This window comes from Pseudorca crassidens, chromosome 6, assembly GCF_039906515.1.
Source record: "Pseudorca crassidens isolate mPseCra1 chromosome 6, mPseCra1.hap1, whole genome shotgun sequence".
NCBI classification, from domain to species: Eukaryota; Metazoa; Chordata; class Mammalia; order Artiodactyla; family Delphinidae; genus Pseudorca; species Pseudorca crassidens.
Window position 1 is genome coordinate 26,467,070 of NC_090301.1, and position 12,140 is coordinate 26,479,209.

Consider the following 12,140-nt stretch of genomic DNA (forward strand, 5'->3'; position numbering starts at 1 on the left):
CTGTGAATGTGTTTTTTGTTCCACAGGCTGCAGGATTGTAGTTCAAAGTCCTTAATGTGTTTGAAACATTTATCAATCCATAGTGCACCCCATAATAATGCATCTGTGTTTCCGGTTTATGACTCTAAAGGAAACTACACAGCTAGGCTGCCCAACTTCATCATACCTCATTCATGCTATGCCTAGATTTGTCTCAGTTACTCACTTGATCTTGAAAGAGTTTTATTGAAGAGAGGAAGCACCCAGATGTTTTTAATGTTACATATGTACTTCAAACTGAATAACTGGACTCATGTCATTTTTTCCCATTTTCTGTTTGTTTGTTTGTTTTCCATAAAAAATTGAGATAATTAGTGACAGGGTCCTTATTGGAATGTGTGCTAGAGCACCTTTGTGTGTTGTATGTGCTTTAGAAAACAATATAATGCTTTATAGGTAAGGGTGATACATACAAGTTTAAGTTGAAATTTAAAAGAAGCAAATCATTGCTTTAGAAAATAAACATTCATTTCACAAACTATTTTACAGCTGAAATAATGTTGGCTTTTATTTTTAAATGAACCAGAGGATATAATAGAGTGATGAGAGTGGTTCACATAAGCTTTTAATAGGATTCAGACATCATCTTCTCCAAAGCCTGCATATTTATTTATACATGTGGGTTGTCATAGTGCAGTTTTATAAGCTGTATTCTTGGCTTTTACCTTTATTTTTATTCACAGCAGAGAGGTAAAATGCCTTGAGACCCTTAGGAAGGAAAGGAGGGAAGAATTTTTAAAACCCCACAGCTGTCTCGTATTGGCAAATGAAGCAGTTATTACCGTAAATCCTCTCTGTTACTTTTTCAGGAATGAAGTGTCATGAATAATCAATTTTTCAGTTAGTAACTGAGAGTTAACAAATTATTACTATACATTAATGTTCAAAAAACAAGAATTCAATACTTTAATAATAAAATACATTGATTGAATGAATTTTGGTTCCTAAAGGAATGGGGATCATCATTATGCAGTGTTGTCATCATTTGACTGTGGAAAGACAGGAGTAAAGATTAAAACATGATTCTTGTTAATAAAATGTTAATAGGATTGACATTTGAATGACGGAAGCCAGGGGGTGTGTGCATGTATGCCAGTAATTAATGTTAATGCCAGGCACTGATGTAAGTGCTTTGCATTAAATAACACATCTAAATCTCAGAACAACTCTGTGGTGTGGATACTGTTCACATCCTCATTTCACAGATGAGATGTCTGAAGCAAAGTGAAGCTGAGTACCTTGCTCAAGGTTACACAGCTAGTAAGTGCCAAAGATAAGATTCAAGGCAGCAAGCCTGGCTTTAGAACCCTGCTCTTTACCCCATGAGAGTGTGAGTGTGTGTGTGTATGTGTGTTACTTTCCACTCCTACATTCTGGTTTACTCCATGCATTTTGTAAGTGAAGAAGATCTACACAGAAGCTGTAAGATGGAATAATTTGAGTGATACCTACATGATGATGCTCATGATATACAAACTTTTTAGAAATGGCTAATGACTAGTCAATTTTAAGTGTTTTAGGAAAAAAAATTAGAATAAGCCCTGCTCAAACATGACAGGGATTTGGAAAGCTAGAGGGAAACATAGCTTGTTAGACAGGCAACAGTAATTACTATTAAAATGTCTACAGGAAAAAGTTGTTTGGAACTGGACACAGAGGAAACCCTAGAAAGATTTATGGGCATTGGCAGCTAGAAAAGTGTAATCTCCAGCATTGTTCCATAGAATGTGTTTTTCCCCTTCCTAATCCTGATTTAATATATTCAGTGTGGTTTCAGGATAGAAAATTAACTCGGCCAAAACAGAAGCTTTTCCTCATAATTGCTTGTATTTGAAAAGGCATGTTGAGGATCCTCTTGAGTAAAATATTACCCCTAGTCTGAAAGCAATCAGTAGCTCTTGCAACTGTTTATAAGCGATATTTGAAATAAACAGCCTCAGTTCTTTTCACCGAAGTCCTCCTTTATAAAACTTAATACACTGAAGTGCAGCGCATCATGATATTGATGTATGACATACACCAGCAGTAAGCATTGAGTTGTTCTTTTTTAGCCTTAATCCTATCCTGGTAGATTTTCAAGAATTCTTTGCTGCGTGATCCCAGTTTGGGGGCTAAGGGAAGCCATTTGGTTCTTTATGCCTGTGCATATAGCAGACAGTGTAGAAAAATAGCAGGCATGGAAGCCCCTTAAGATCAAATCTAAAGGCCAGCTATTAAGTGATGGTAGGTGGTGTCCAGGGATCTCCGGGGACTCACCAGAGAGCATGACGCCCCCTGCCACCTGGGTTTTGTTTGAAGTATATCTGTTCTAGGGTGGAGAAGATTTTAAAGTGCTTTATAAAATGGAAAACATGAAACACTGTTGAGGAATTGCTGTTATAAAGGATTAAACGAGCAGATGAAGTATTCTCGTGTTTGAAGTAAGCATTTAGTAGGAAAGATCGCTTCCCTCACAGATAACAAAGTAGGAAAGTTAAGTAAACCCAAGGGATGGCTGATCTCACTAGTATCTTTAAGAGAGAATGAGGGAAAGTGCTAGCCCTCATTTAATTGCACTTTTTCCCACTCTTAACTATGATAATTCCCAAGAGAAATGATGATCAGCTCACACTTAGAAAATATACACAGGACTCTAGGGGCTTTAGTTCCAGAAGACATGACCCAATCTTCTATAACCAACTCACAAAGTTAATGAGGCTAAGATTGGCATACATTTCCTCTTTTCAAGTATTAGATAACATTTTAAATAAGAGGATATGCAGCATAATCCCTAGAGTAATATTAACTCACGCTCTAAATGCAAGTTATTAAAGTGTTTCAAGATGCTGTTCCTCTGATCTGCCAAAGGTATACTCTGAGCTACAGCTTTAGCATGTGGGTCTTAGTTTCTGCAGATACCAGACTTGTTTGAAAGGAATTGCACTGGCCAGGTGTCTTTTCTTTGCAATTTGATAATTCTTATCAGTAGCTCTTCATCAGAGCCAGCATTTCATTGTCTAATTTGAGCCCTGACCAAGTGTCCTTCACCTTTATGAGAAGCACTAAACTGTTAGGACCAACAGAAGGCATCAGTGGCGTGGACCTACACCGGGTCTATTAGAGCTCTTCACAGTGACTGCTAGACAGATGAGTGCACCAAGAATGTCGCCTGCTTTCTTCGTGCCTGCACTTTCTATGGTGCTGATATCACTGTGCTGTCAGTAATCTTAAATGGCTGAGACACAAGCTTGAAACAGCTGGAGGGTTTCGATATCACCAGTGTGCTTGGGTGAAGCACAGAGCAGGATGAGAATGTTTGTAGACAGATCAGAAGAAGTAGGAAGAGGTAAAGAAAGAAGACATCTAAGCATTTGATTTTTACGGACAGCACCAGGAGGCTGAGGCCTGTCTTGTCATTTTCATTCCATTAACTTCAGCAGTTAATACAATGCCAGGTCCATAGTTGGTGCTTAATAAATATTTGTTGAATGAACAAATGAATGAATGAATGGAGAGTAGCCTCCTGTTACTACTCTAGCTACCATCTAAGCAAACTAAAAACAATAACAGACATAACTAGGTGGAATGGGGAAAGGGTGGGAATCCAACTCATTTCATGTCTTTTAGGATGTAAAAGAGTCAGTCACATCTCTTTCCCTTCAACCTCTGATGCAATCGAGCATGAACTCAGAAATGAGACAGGGCTCGTAATAGTCACTTTACACCTGGTAAAGCTGAATAAAGAGCATACTGTTTAGACCTGGACATAAAGTGGGCTTCCTTCTTCTTGCACCCGATTTGAATTTACCTCCCTAGACTCAAAGAACGTCTGGACAGCCAAAGAATGGATTATGACATGAGAAACATGATTGAGAAGAGAGAGCGCGTGATGTGGGAAGACTCCCAGAAAGCTCAACATGGTACATATATAGGGAACACTGTGCTAATTCTCCCCAGTCTGAGGAGCCAGTGAGGGAGGAGAGAGGCAGGAAATGGGAAGAGGAAGAATATGGTTCCCTCTGTACTTTCTGTCCCTTTAGATCAGGCATCAGTGATGAGACAAAGTGACTCATTCAACACTCATGGAGATTCACAGTCTAATGGGGTTTGGACATTTATTGAGTAGTTACTATGTGCTAGGGACTATTGTACTGATCAGAATGATTTACAGTAACTGTGGAGTAGCTACTGCTATTTTCATTTTATAGATAAAGATGCTCAGGCACAGAAAGGTTTAGTAAGTGGGGTAAGATCTCACAGCTGGGAAGTGGCAGAGCTAGGCTTCAATCCCAGGCAGTGATTCCTGAACCCGTGCTTCTTAATGACTACTATGCCGAAGGAGTTATCACCTATTATGGTAGTCTGAATAAAAGACTAGAAGCTCTTCCTAATTTGACAGTTACAAAGCAGTACACTGTAGGGCACTGAGGGAAGAAAGGAGGAAAGTATATATCTCCTTTTTTTAAATTTTCATCTCTTTTCCTATTTAGCTCTGGAAATAGATAACAGAGAAAAGAAGACACATCTTCAGAGTGCTCATTGCCTTTCTTAATTTACATTTCCGCTTCTTTGGGCCAATATTATTAAATTAAGGGTGTGGAGTCACAACTAGTTTCCTCCCCACGTTACCTGTATTAAAAGTACTGGAGTATTTGGAAAGCCAGCACTGTGCCTGGCTTTAATCTGAAGACTGACTGGATGCACTAGTCGGTGTAGTGTTTACATCCAGGCTTTGTGGAGAGTAACTACAGTGACTAGGAATGGGAATCCTGCCCTGAAGACCCTGTCATTTAGTTAAAGAAATGGAAACACACACTCAACACACACACTCAAAACACAAACAAAATTTAGACAGTTACAGAACAGCACATTAGAAAGTACCAACCTGCTTAAAAAGCAGGTGATCGTGCTGTATGGGGTTAATCAGAGAAAACTTTCATTTTTTATATTTCCATTAATCTGAAAGGAAAAAAAATTAATTAATGAGCCTTTAAAGTTTCAACTAGGGAACAGTTTATTTGAAACTTAGGTTGGAACAACCCATGCCCCCGCCTTTAGGAAGTTCTTGTCTCCGTATCACTCAAAACTATTAAGACCCATTCTTGGGCATTAGCTGAACATCTCTAGTGGCTCCAGCAGTACCCGTAATCTGAACATGATTTTTCCCACCAGAGTACATGGAGAGAGTCTTCAAAAGCACCTAACCTACAAGGAAATAACTTGCAGATCTGAAGTACCAACGGTTTTTACATCAGTGTAGGCTGGTGGTAAAATAAGTGAATAATGTTAAGGAATAATCTCTAAAATGCAGAATTACAGAGAAGTGCTTTGAGAGCTTCTTACATCTGCGGAGATTTGTATCATCTCCATAGACGTTTGAGATGCATCGAGGTCTTGATTGGTCAAGATGAATAGGACTAATGATCCCTCAGAAATCCAAAGGCTTCGTATTAATTACTTCTCAACAGCTGGCTATATTTATAGTACTACTGGGGATAAGCAGCTGAGTAAGGAAGCCGCAGATTTAGAAGTGTCCCTAAACAATTTACCCTCCCTTCCCAGAGTTGTAGCTACAGAAGGAAACAGAATAGAAAAAATGTGGTTCAGAGCTTCCATGCTGAAAGCCAGGACATATTCCTGTTACAGCGGAGTTTTATTTGTTTTTGTCTTTCAAGTAAATTAGTTTTCAACATTTCAAAACCAAGAGATTCGTGGGATGAGCTGTGAGGCAGTGCCAGACATCCTGAACTTCTTATAAAGAATGACATCTGTCCCTGGTGTTCAAAACAGGGCTGTCCTTAGGCCATTCTGCTGTGATGGATAGTTTCTTTGCTGTCCATACAGCAGCCACTAGCCACATGTGGCTATCAAGCATTTGAAATGTGGCTAGTATGACTGAGAAACTGAATTTTAAATCTGTTTACCTTTACCAACTTAAGTTTCTATAGATACTTATGGTTAGAGTCTGTCACATTGGACACTGCAGTTCTGAGCAACCAAACAGGCTCCAGGAGTTATAAGGTCAAAGTAATAGATATCTGGGTTTCTACCGGCCTCTGAGATCACAGGAGATAAGTAGGTTCTTTTCTCATTTTTTGGAGGACATTTGTCCAGCCTCTCTTCCCCGAACTCAGACTCATATATCCAGCTGCCTACTTGACATCTTCACTTGGATGTCTAATGAACATCTCAAACCTGACCTGTCCAAGGTCTGGCTCCCTCCTTCTGCCACCTCCCTGCCAGGCCCCGTGTTAGACACTTCTAGTGCTCGTCCATATCGGGTTGTCCCTCTCCTTCTGGGGTCCCGGGAGGACAAGACCTCTCAACTTCATTGTAGTTAGATGAGGCCACTTCTTCTGGTCCAGGGGCTCGGGTGGAACCCCTGGACCAGAAGAGGTCACTTCCAAGCCAAAGCATGCAATTGCTGGTATGGTGCCCTGCAGTACTCTTCATGTTATATATGTCCCTAATAAAGTCCTATATATTCAGTCCCATCCTAGAGGACCTGGACTAACACATGTAGCCAAATTTATCTTTGAAAGTTGCTGTTTTTGAATACTCCTCCTCTACATAAACTGACAGTCAATTAACATCAGATCTAAATTTCTATGTCTAGTTTTTAATAATTTGAACCCCCAAGGAGTCCAGCCTAACCAGGTCATCCTCTAGTCTTCTTGTCCACGAGGATTTGCTCAGATAATTCCACGTGCTGGGAGTACTCTCTGCATTTGCTCCATTTCGGGCTTCCCACAAATGAAGCTCCGCTTTCAGTCCACACCCCACCCGTAACTACTTCCTGATGGTGTTTTTTTTCCCCTGGGATAGAGCGGATACTCTGCCCACCTGTCTGTTCCTTCTCCACCAAGTCAGCTTCCAAGGCTGTGAATAACTACGGAATTAACATACCATTTCTAAAATAATTACTGACTTCACATGCTTAATTCTAAATGGTACTTTACTGATATTACTTAAATTTGTCTGGTTTTGCATGTAAAATAGAGATGATATCCCTCTAACAACTTTCCTATACCCTCTGGGAAATAAAGTAAGACATCATCCAGAGTAGGAATAATCTCTTGTTCCTGAAGGAAGGTACTCATTACTTAACAGAATTAGGATATTATCCAAATATTTATTGTAAAGTCACCTTTAATGACTTGAGAATTAATGGGAAAATAATGGATTCGATTTTGCTTTATTGATTTCTCAGCATATCTCTTCAGGTGGATTATTTTTTAAATATATCAGAATGTTTAAGTCATTTATATGAGCAAATCTAACAAGATAGTAAAATTAAGACCAAAAGCATGAGTTTTCATGGCTTTGTGACAGTCATTATCATGGAGTGGACCAGCTGAAAAATAGAAGAATATTTAACTTAAATTTTATATCAATGAAAATGTCAAACTTCATCCAGATTCATAAAAGGTAGGGTGGTCTTCCATTTTTTTAACAAAATAATTCTGAAGTCTAAAACAATTTGGAGCATATTTTTACAATTAAATTCAATCAATTTTAAATCTCATTTCAATCTTTTCTGGTCTAGAAGAAGAGGTGAAAGGGGTAGAAGAAGGAAGCAAATCTTGATTAGTCTACCTTTTGCTTAGCAAACAGTATAGAAGGACATTTTATCTGCTGCTCAGATTTAAGCCCAAGAATATTCTTGATTAAGTAACATATTCTGTGATTAAAGAAAAAAACATTAAAAAGTTTAAACTCCGTTCATCATCCTGTATTGAGCCTCGTGACCAGTTTTGATGGTTGTTATCCTAGAAGCCAGTAAGAAACATTCTTTCTCATTATATTAAATGTCCTTTAGGGACTGGAATCGTATTTGGAGATGAGTTTATGAATGGATACAACTGTAATCTTCCCTCCCAAACCTGGCCCTCCCCTAGAGGTGTTTGCCATCTCAGAGGACGGCACCATTGCCCATCTAGCTGTTGAAGTTAGGCATCTGGGAGTCATCTTGATATTTCCCTCTCAGTCGTTCCCCACCAGGTTCTGTTGACTTTTACCTTCCAAGACAAGTATCTTTCCAGTTCAGTCTCACATCATCTCCTGCAGCTACTCTTGTCTCTCGCTTGTGCTCCTGAACTATCCTCCTGAAATTGCTCCTCCTGCATCCACTGTGCCATATACTCTTTTCCAAACCCTACAGTTCAATTACGGTGAACTTTTAAAAACACAAATTTAGTTATGCTCTTGAATGGTGCTTTTCAAATAAAACCCATAATCCTGAGCTGGTTTACAAGACCCTATGTGGTCTCCCTTCAGCCTACCTCCCCAGCTTTGAAGAGAGCTGTATTCTTTAGGAGTAGGCTTACTAGCATAAGGGGAATGCACCTAAAATAACAGTGGCTTTAACACAACAGAATTTCTGTCTTGCGTAAGGCAATCGGTGTGTGGCAGCTTCACAGTCCTTCGGGTTCTAAGCTTCTTTGATCTTGATGCTTTACCATCCTCATCACAGAGCTTCCACGTCATGGTCTAAAATGGCTGCCCCAGCTACACCATCACATCTGCATTCCAGCCAGGAAGGAAGAAATGGCAGGTCCCCTCCCTTCAAGAACATTTTCTGAATTTACCCCCATTATTCCCACTGTGTCTTATTGGTCAGAACCTACCCATGCACATGGCCATACCCATCTGCAAAGGAGACTGTTCTGGGCCGCCATGTGCCTAGCTAAAAGCCAGGGCAGTATTGTTTAGAGAAGAGGAAGATAGATTTGGGGGGACCACTTAGCAGTGTCTATTATAAGCGCTAAATCCTTATCTTCCAGAGTGAGATGTGAATCAAAAATAACTGATAAAGAAAAATCAAGAGAAAGTACATAGCATATTATTAGAAATATGGAGGCAGATATTAGAGGAAATAGATAAAATGATTGAAAGTGGTTGCTTCTGGGAGACAGGAATAGACTGGGGCAGGAGACTGCAAATGCATATTAAGCCTTATAGTACTGTTTTGACTTCTTCCATGAAGAACAAATTTATTTTGAGAAAAATTACATTTTGAAAAGAGTTTTTAAAAGCATGGACTGAGGCCACGGTTGTGAGTACACATAAGGACTGGATGAGTTTACCCTGCAGAGCCCTTGAAGTTGTGTTTTTATTTCCCACCTTGCCAATTATCGCTCAGCCTTCAGTATTTATGCAAAGGTGTTGTTATATGCGTGAATATTGTCAAAGGTTAGAAGATCATAAGAATCAAGTTCAAGATATTTGGTCACAGGCGATTCCCCCATTTTTTCTATTACTAAATTAGGCCACCTGGGGTATAAAATATTGATGAGGCATTAAATGTCTTTGACTTAGGCGTTTTGTCTTATTTTCCTGACCTAGGCTGATTTGTAATAGGTTGTCCAGGAGGATTTTTCTGATTGGCAGCAGCACTCCTCACTTGAAACCCTTTTCATCCTTTAGTGTCTTGTAGCAGGGAAGAAGGTAGGCACTGTAAACTACAACCTACAGAAGACTGCTTCATCAAAATATGCAGACACAGAGGCCCAGAATGAAGAGACAGAGAGAAATAGAACCTGAGGTGATGGAAAGCTAATTCTCTGCTGATCAAAAAGAAAAAAAAAATTTCATCTAAATGAAATATTGTGAGACTTGGGAAATGATTACCTGCTTTTCATGAGAAATGCATCAAACCTTAAAATTGCACACCTTAATGGGTTTTGTTTGTTAAATGTTTAGGCCAAGAGGAATTGTTGATAATAAGAGACAAAGGTCTGAAAAGGAAAACCTTCATTGGGCTTGTATTTAATCACTTTTTATTTTCTCAGATCTCAGTCATGTCATTATCTGGCCTCGGTGCCTACATAACTTAATTAGGGGAGTACAGGCAGTGATGGGAACAGGAGGGCAAAATGAAAGGCTAACAATTTGAACGGACTGCCTGCAGATGCCTGGTATGGGTGGAGATGAAGCCTATTAAGGACCTAATTCTAGAAGAAGCTCTTGACATTGATCATTTGTGAAAAGCAGAATTTTTTTCTTACCCACGTACAGGTTTTGTACACTTATGTCTACAAAGCTTAAGTATTGGTACATCTGATCAGCAGCTTGTAGAATTACTAACACCAAGTCACTCTGAAAGAATAGACAAGGTTATTAACTTTGGCAGAAAATGAAAATTTGGCCTTAATATACATGTGAAATTGAATTGTCTGTAGCACAAAGCTTTGGAAATTACCCATGCAAGATAAGAAAACTATCTAAATTTAAAATTGTCCTCAGTACAGTGAAAAGTAATTTTGCAAACTGCATTTTTACTGCATTGAAATCCATAAAGAGATTGGCTCTGTGAATTTAGATTTAGACAGAGGTTCAGTGTCTTCTAAAACTGGTAAATGAGATGGAAAATGTACTTTAAGGGGAGAAATGAGTTTCTGGAAATGCTGCAGGAAGGCAGGCTCCCTACCCCACATCCTTGAGTCTGCCCTGAGACTAGTCAGCTTCAGAGGAAAGGCTCTATCTACTGTGGCAGGCATTTGGAATGAGGACATGCAGACAAGGCCTCAATTACATATAGCAGGCTTCAAGAGTAGGATAAGCAAATCAAGTAAAGCCCAAAGCAAAAGGCATTGGCAGCTTTTCTGGTTATAGTTCCTCAAGTGGCTGGGTCCTTGACAGTGAAAAAAACTGGGAAACTGAATATATTTTCTTAGATCTCAAATAACTTAATAGTTTTCTTATAATCCCCTGCCTGGAACAATACTGGGATAGAGGATTTGGTTACTCAACCTGTCTTCTCATGCAAAAAATGATCTTCTATATAAAGAAAAATCTAGTTTTTCATTCCCTAGTCTTTGAATTTCTTTAGCTCATAAGAACAAACATTTCTTGTTTATTATTAATTACATAAATTATTATTTGTAAAATAAATAGGTGATTATTTACCAAAGGTTGATTACCTATCATTTTAACCATCAAAAAGAATACATCAGCACAATAGCCAAGAGTGCAACAAGGATTAATATTAAACTTGGGTTTAGAGTTCTTAGGGTTCCTATTTTAATTTAGAGTTGTAATGATGAGGAAACTGAGAACAAGGAAGTGTCTGCCTACTGTTCTTAGAGCTGCTTAGTAATAAAGCTGAGTCTAGACTGAGGTCATCTGAACTTCCAGATAATTTACGTATTTGTTATAGCTTATCAAAAATCAACACTGCTGAGTAGACAGTACACCAAAATAATATAGTCAACTGCTCTTTCCTCATCTGTACATGATTTTCTTTTTGCTTTTCAGGTATTGCTGTGCTTTACTTACACCTCTATGATGTGTTTGGGGACCCTACCTACCTACAGAAGGCACATGACTATGTAAAGCAAAGTCTGAACTGTTTGACCAAGCATTCCATCACCTTCCTTTGTGGGGATGGGGGTCCCCTGGCAGTGGCTGCTGTGGTGCATCACAAGATGAACAATGAGAAGCGGGCAGAAGACTGCATCACCCGGTAATCATGTTTCTTTCTGAGAATTGTTATCTAAACATTATGCCTTAATTCTGTGTGTGTTAGCAAAAGAACACTTCATTGAATTTACTTTTCTCTGAGCAGTAAATCTTACTGCTGTCATTTGATCAATCACATTATTCCTGAGTTGTAGTTAAGGAACAACCATTATAATCCTTGTTTTATTGCAAGGTATAATGACACTGGGCTTCCCTGGTGGCGCAGTGGTTAAGAATTCACCTGCCAAGGCCGGGGACACGGGTTTGAGCCCTGGTCCGGGAAGATCCCACATGCTGAGGAGCAACTAAGCCCATGTGCCACAACTACTGAGCCTGCGCTCTAGAGCCCACAAGCCACAACTACTGAAGCCCGCACGCCCTAGAGCCCGTGCTCCGCAACAGAAGAAGCCACCGCAATGAGAAGCCCGCACACTGCAACCAAGAGTAGTCCCCACTCGCCACAACTAGAGAAAACCCACATGCAGCAAGGAATACCCAACACAGCCAAAAAATAAATTAATTAAAAAAATTTAAAAAAGAAGATATAATGACACTGAAATGTTCCAGATCAAACATCAGTTCCTTAGCATAAATGAGATCAAAAGCCTAATCATGTGATTACTAATCCAAGGTGCTATCCAGGATCAATAATTTGAAGAAAC

At 39.3% G+C, this 12,140-nt stretch overlaps 1 protein-coding gene across 2 annotated transcripts in view; it reads left to right on the forward strand.

The window, feature by feature from the left end:
• LANCL1 (LanC like glutathione S-transferase 1) overlaps positions 1–12,140 on the forward strand; it is a 44,115-nt gene that overhangs the window by 13,632 nt on the left and 18,343 nt on the right. For both annotated transcript variants that reach the window (XM_067740712.1, XM_067740713.1), the window contains exon 4: positions 11,275–11,482. In XM_067740712.1, the coding sequence (XP_067596813.1) occupies positions 11,275–11,482 (208 nt within the window). The remainder of the gene's footprint in view (positions 1–11,274; positions 11,483–12,140) is intronic.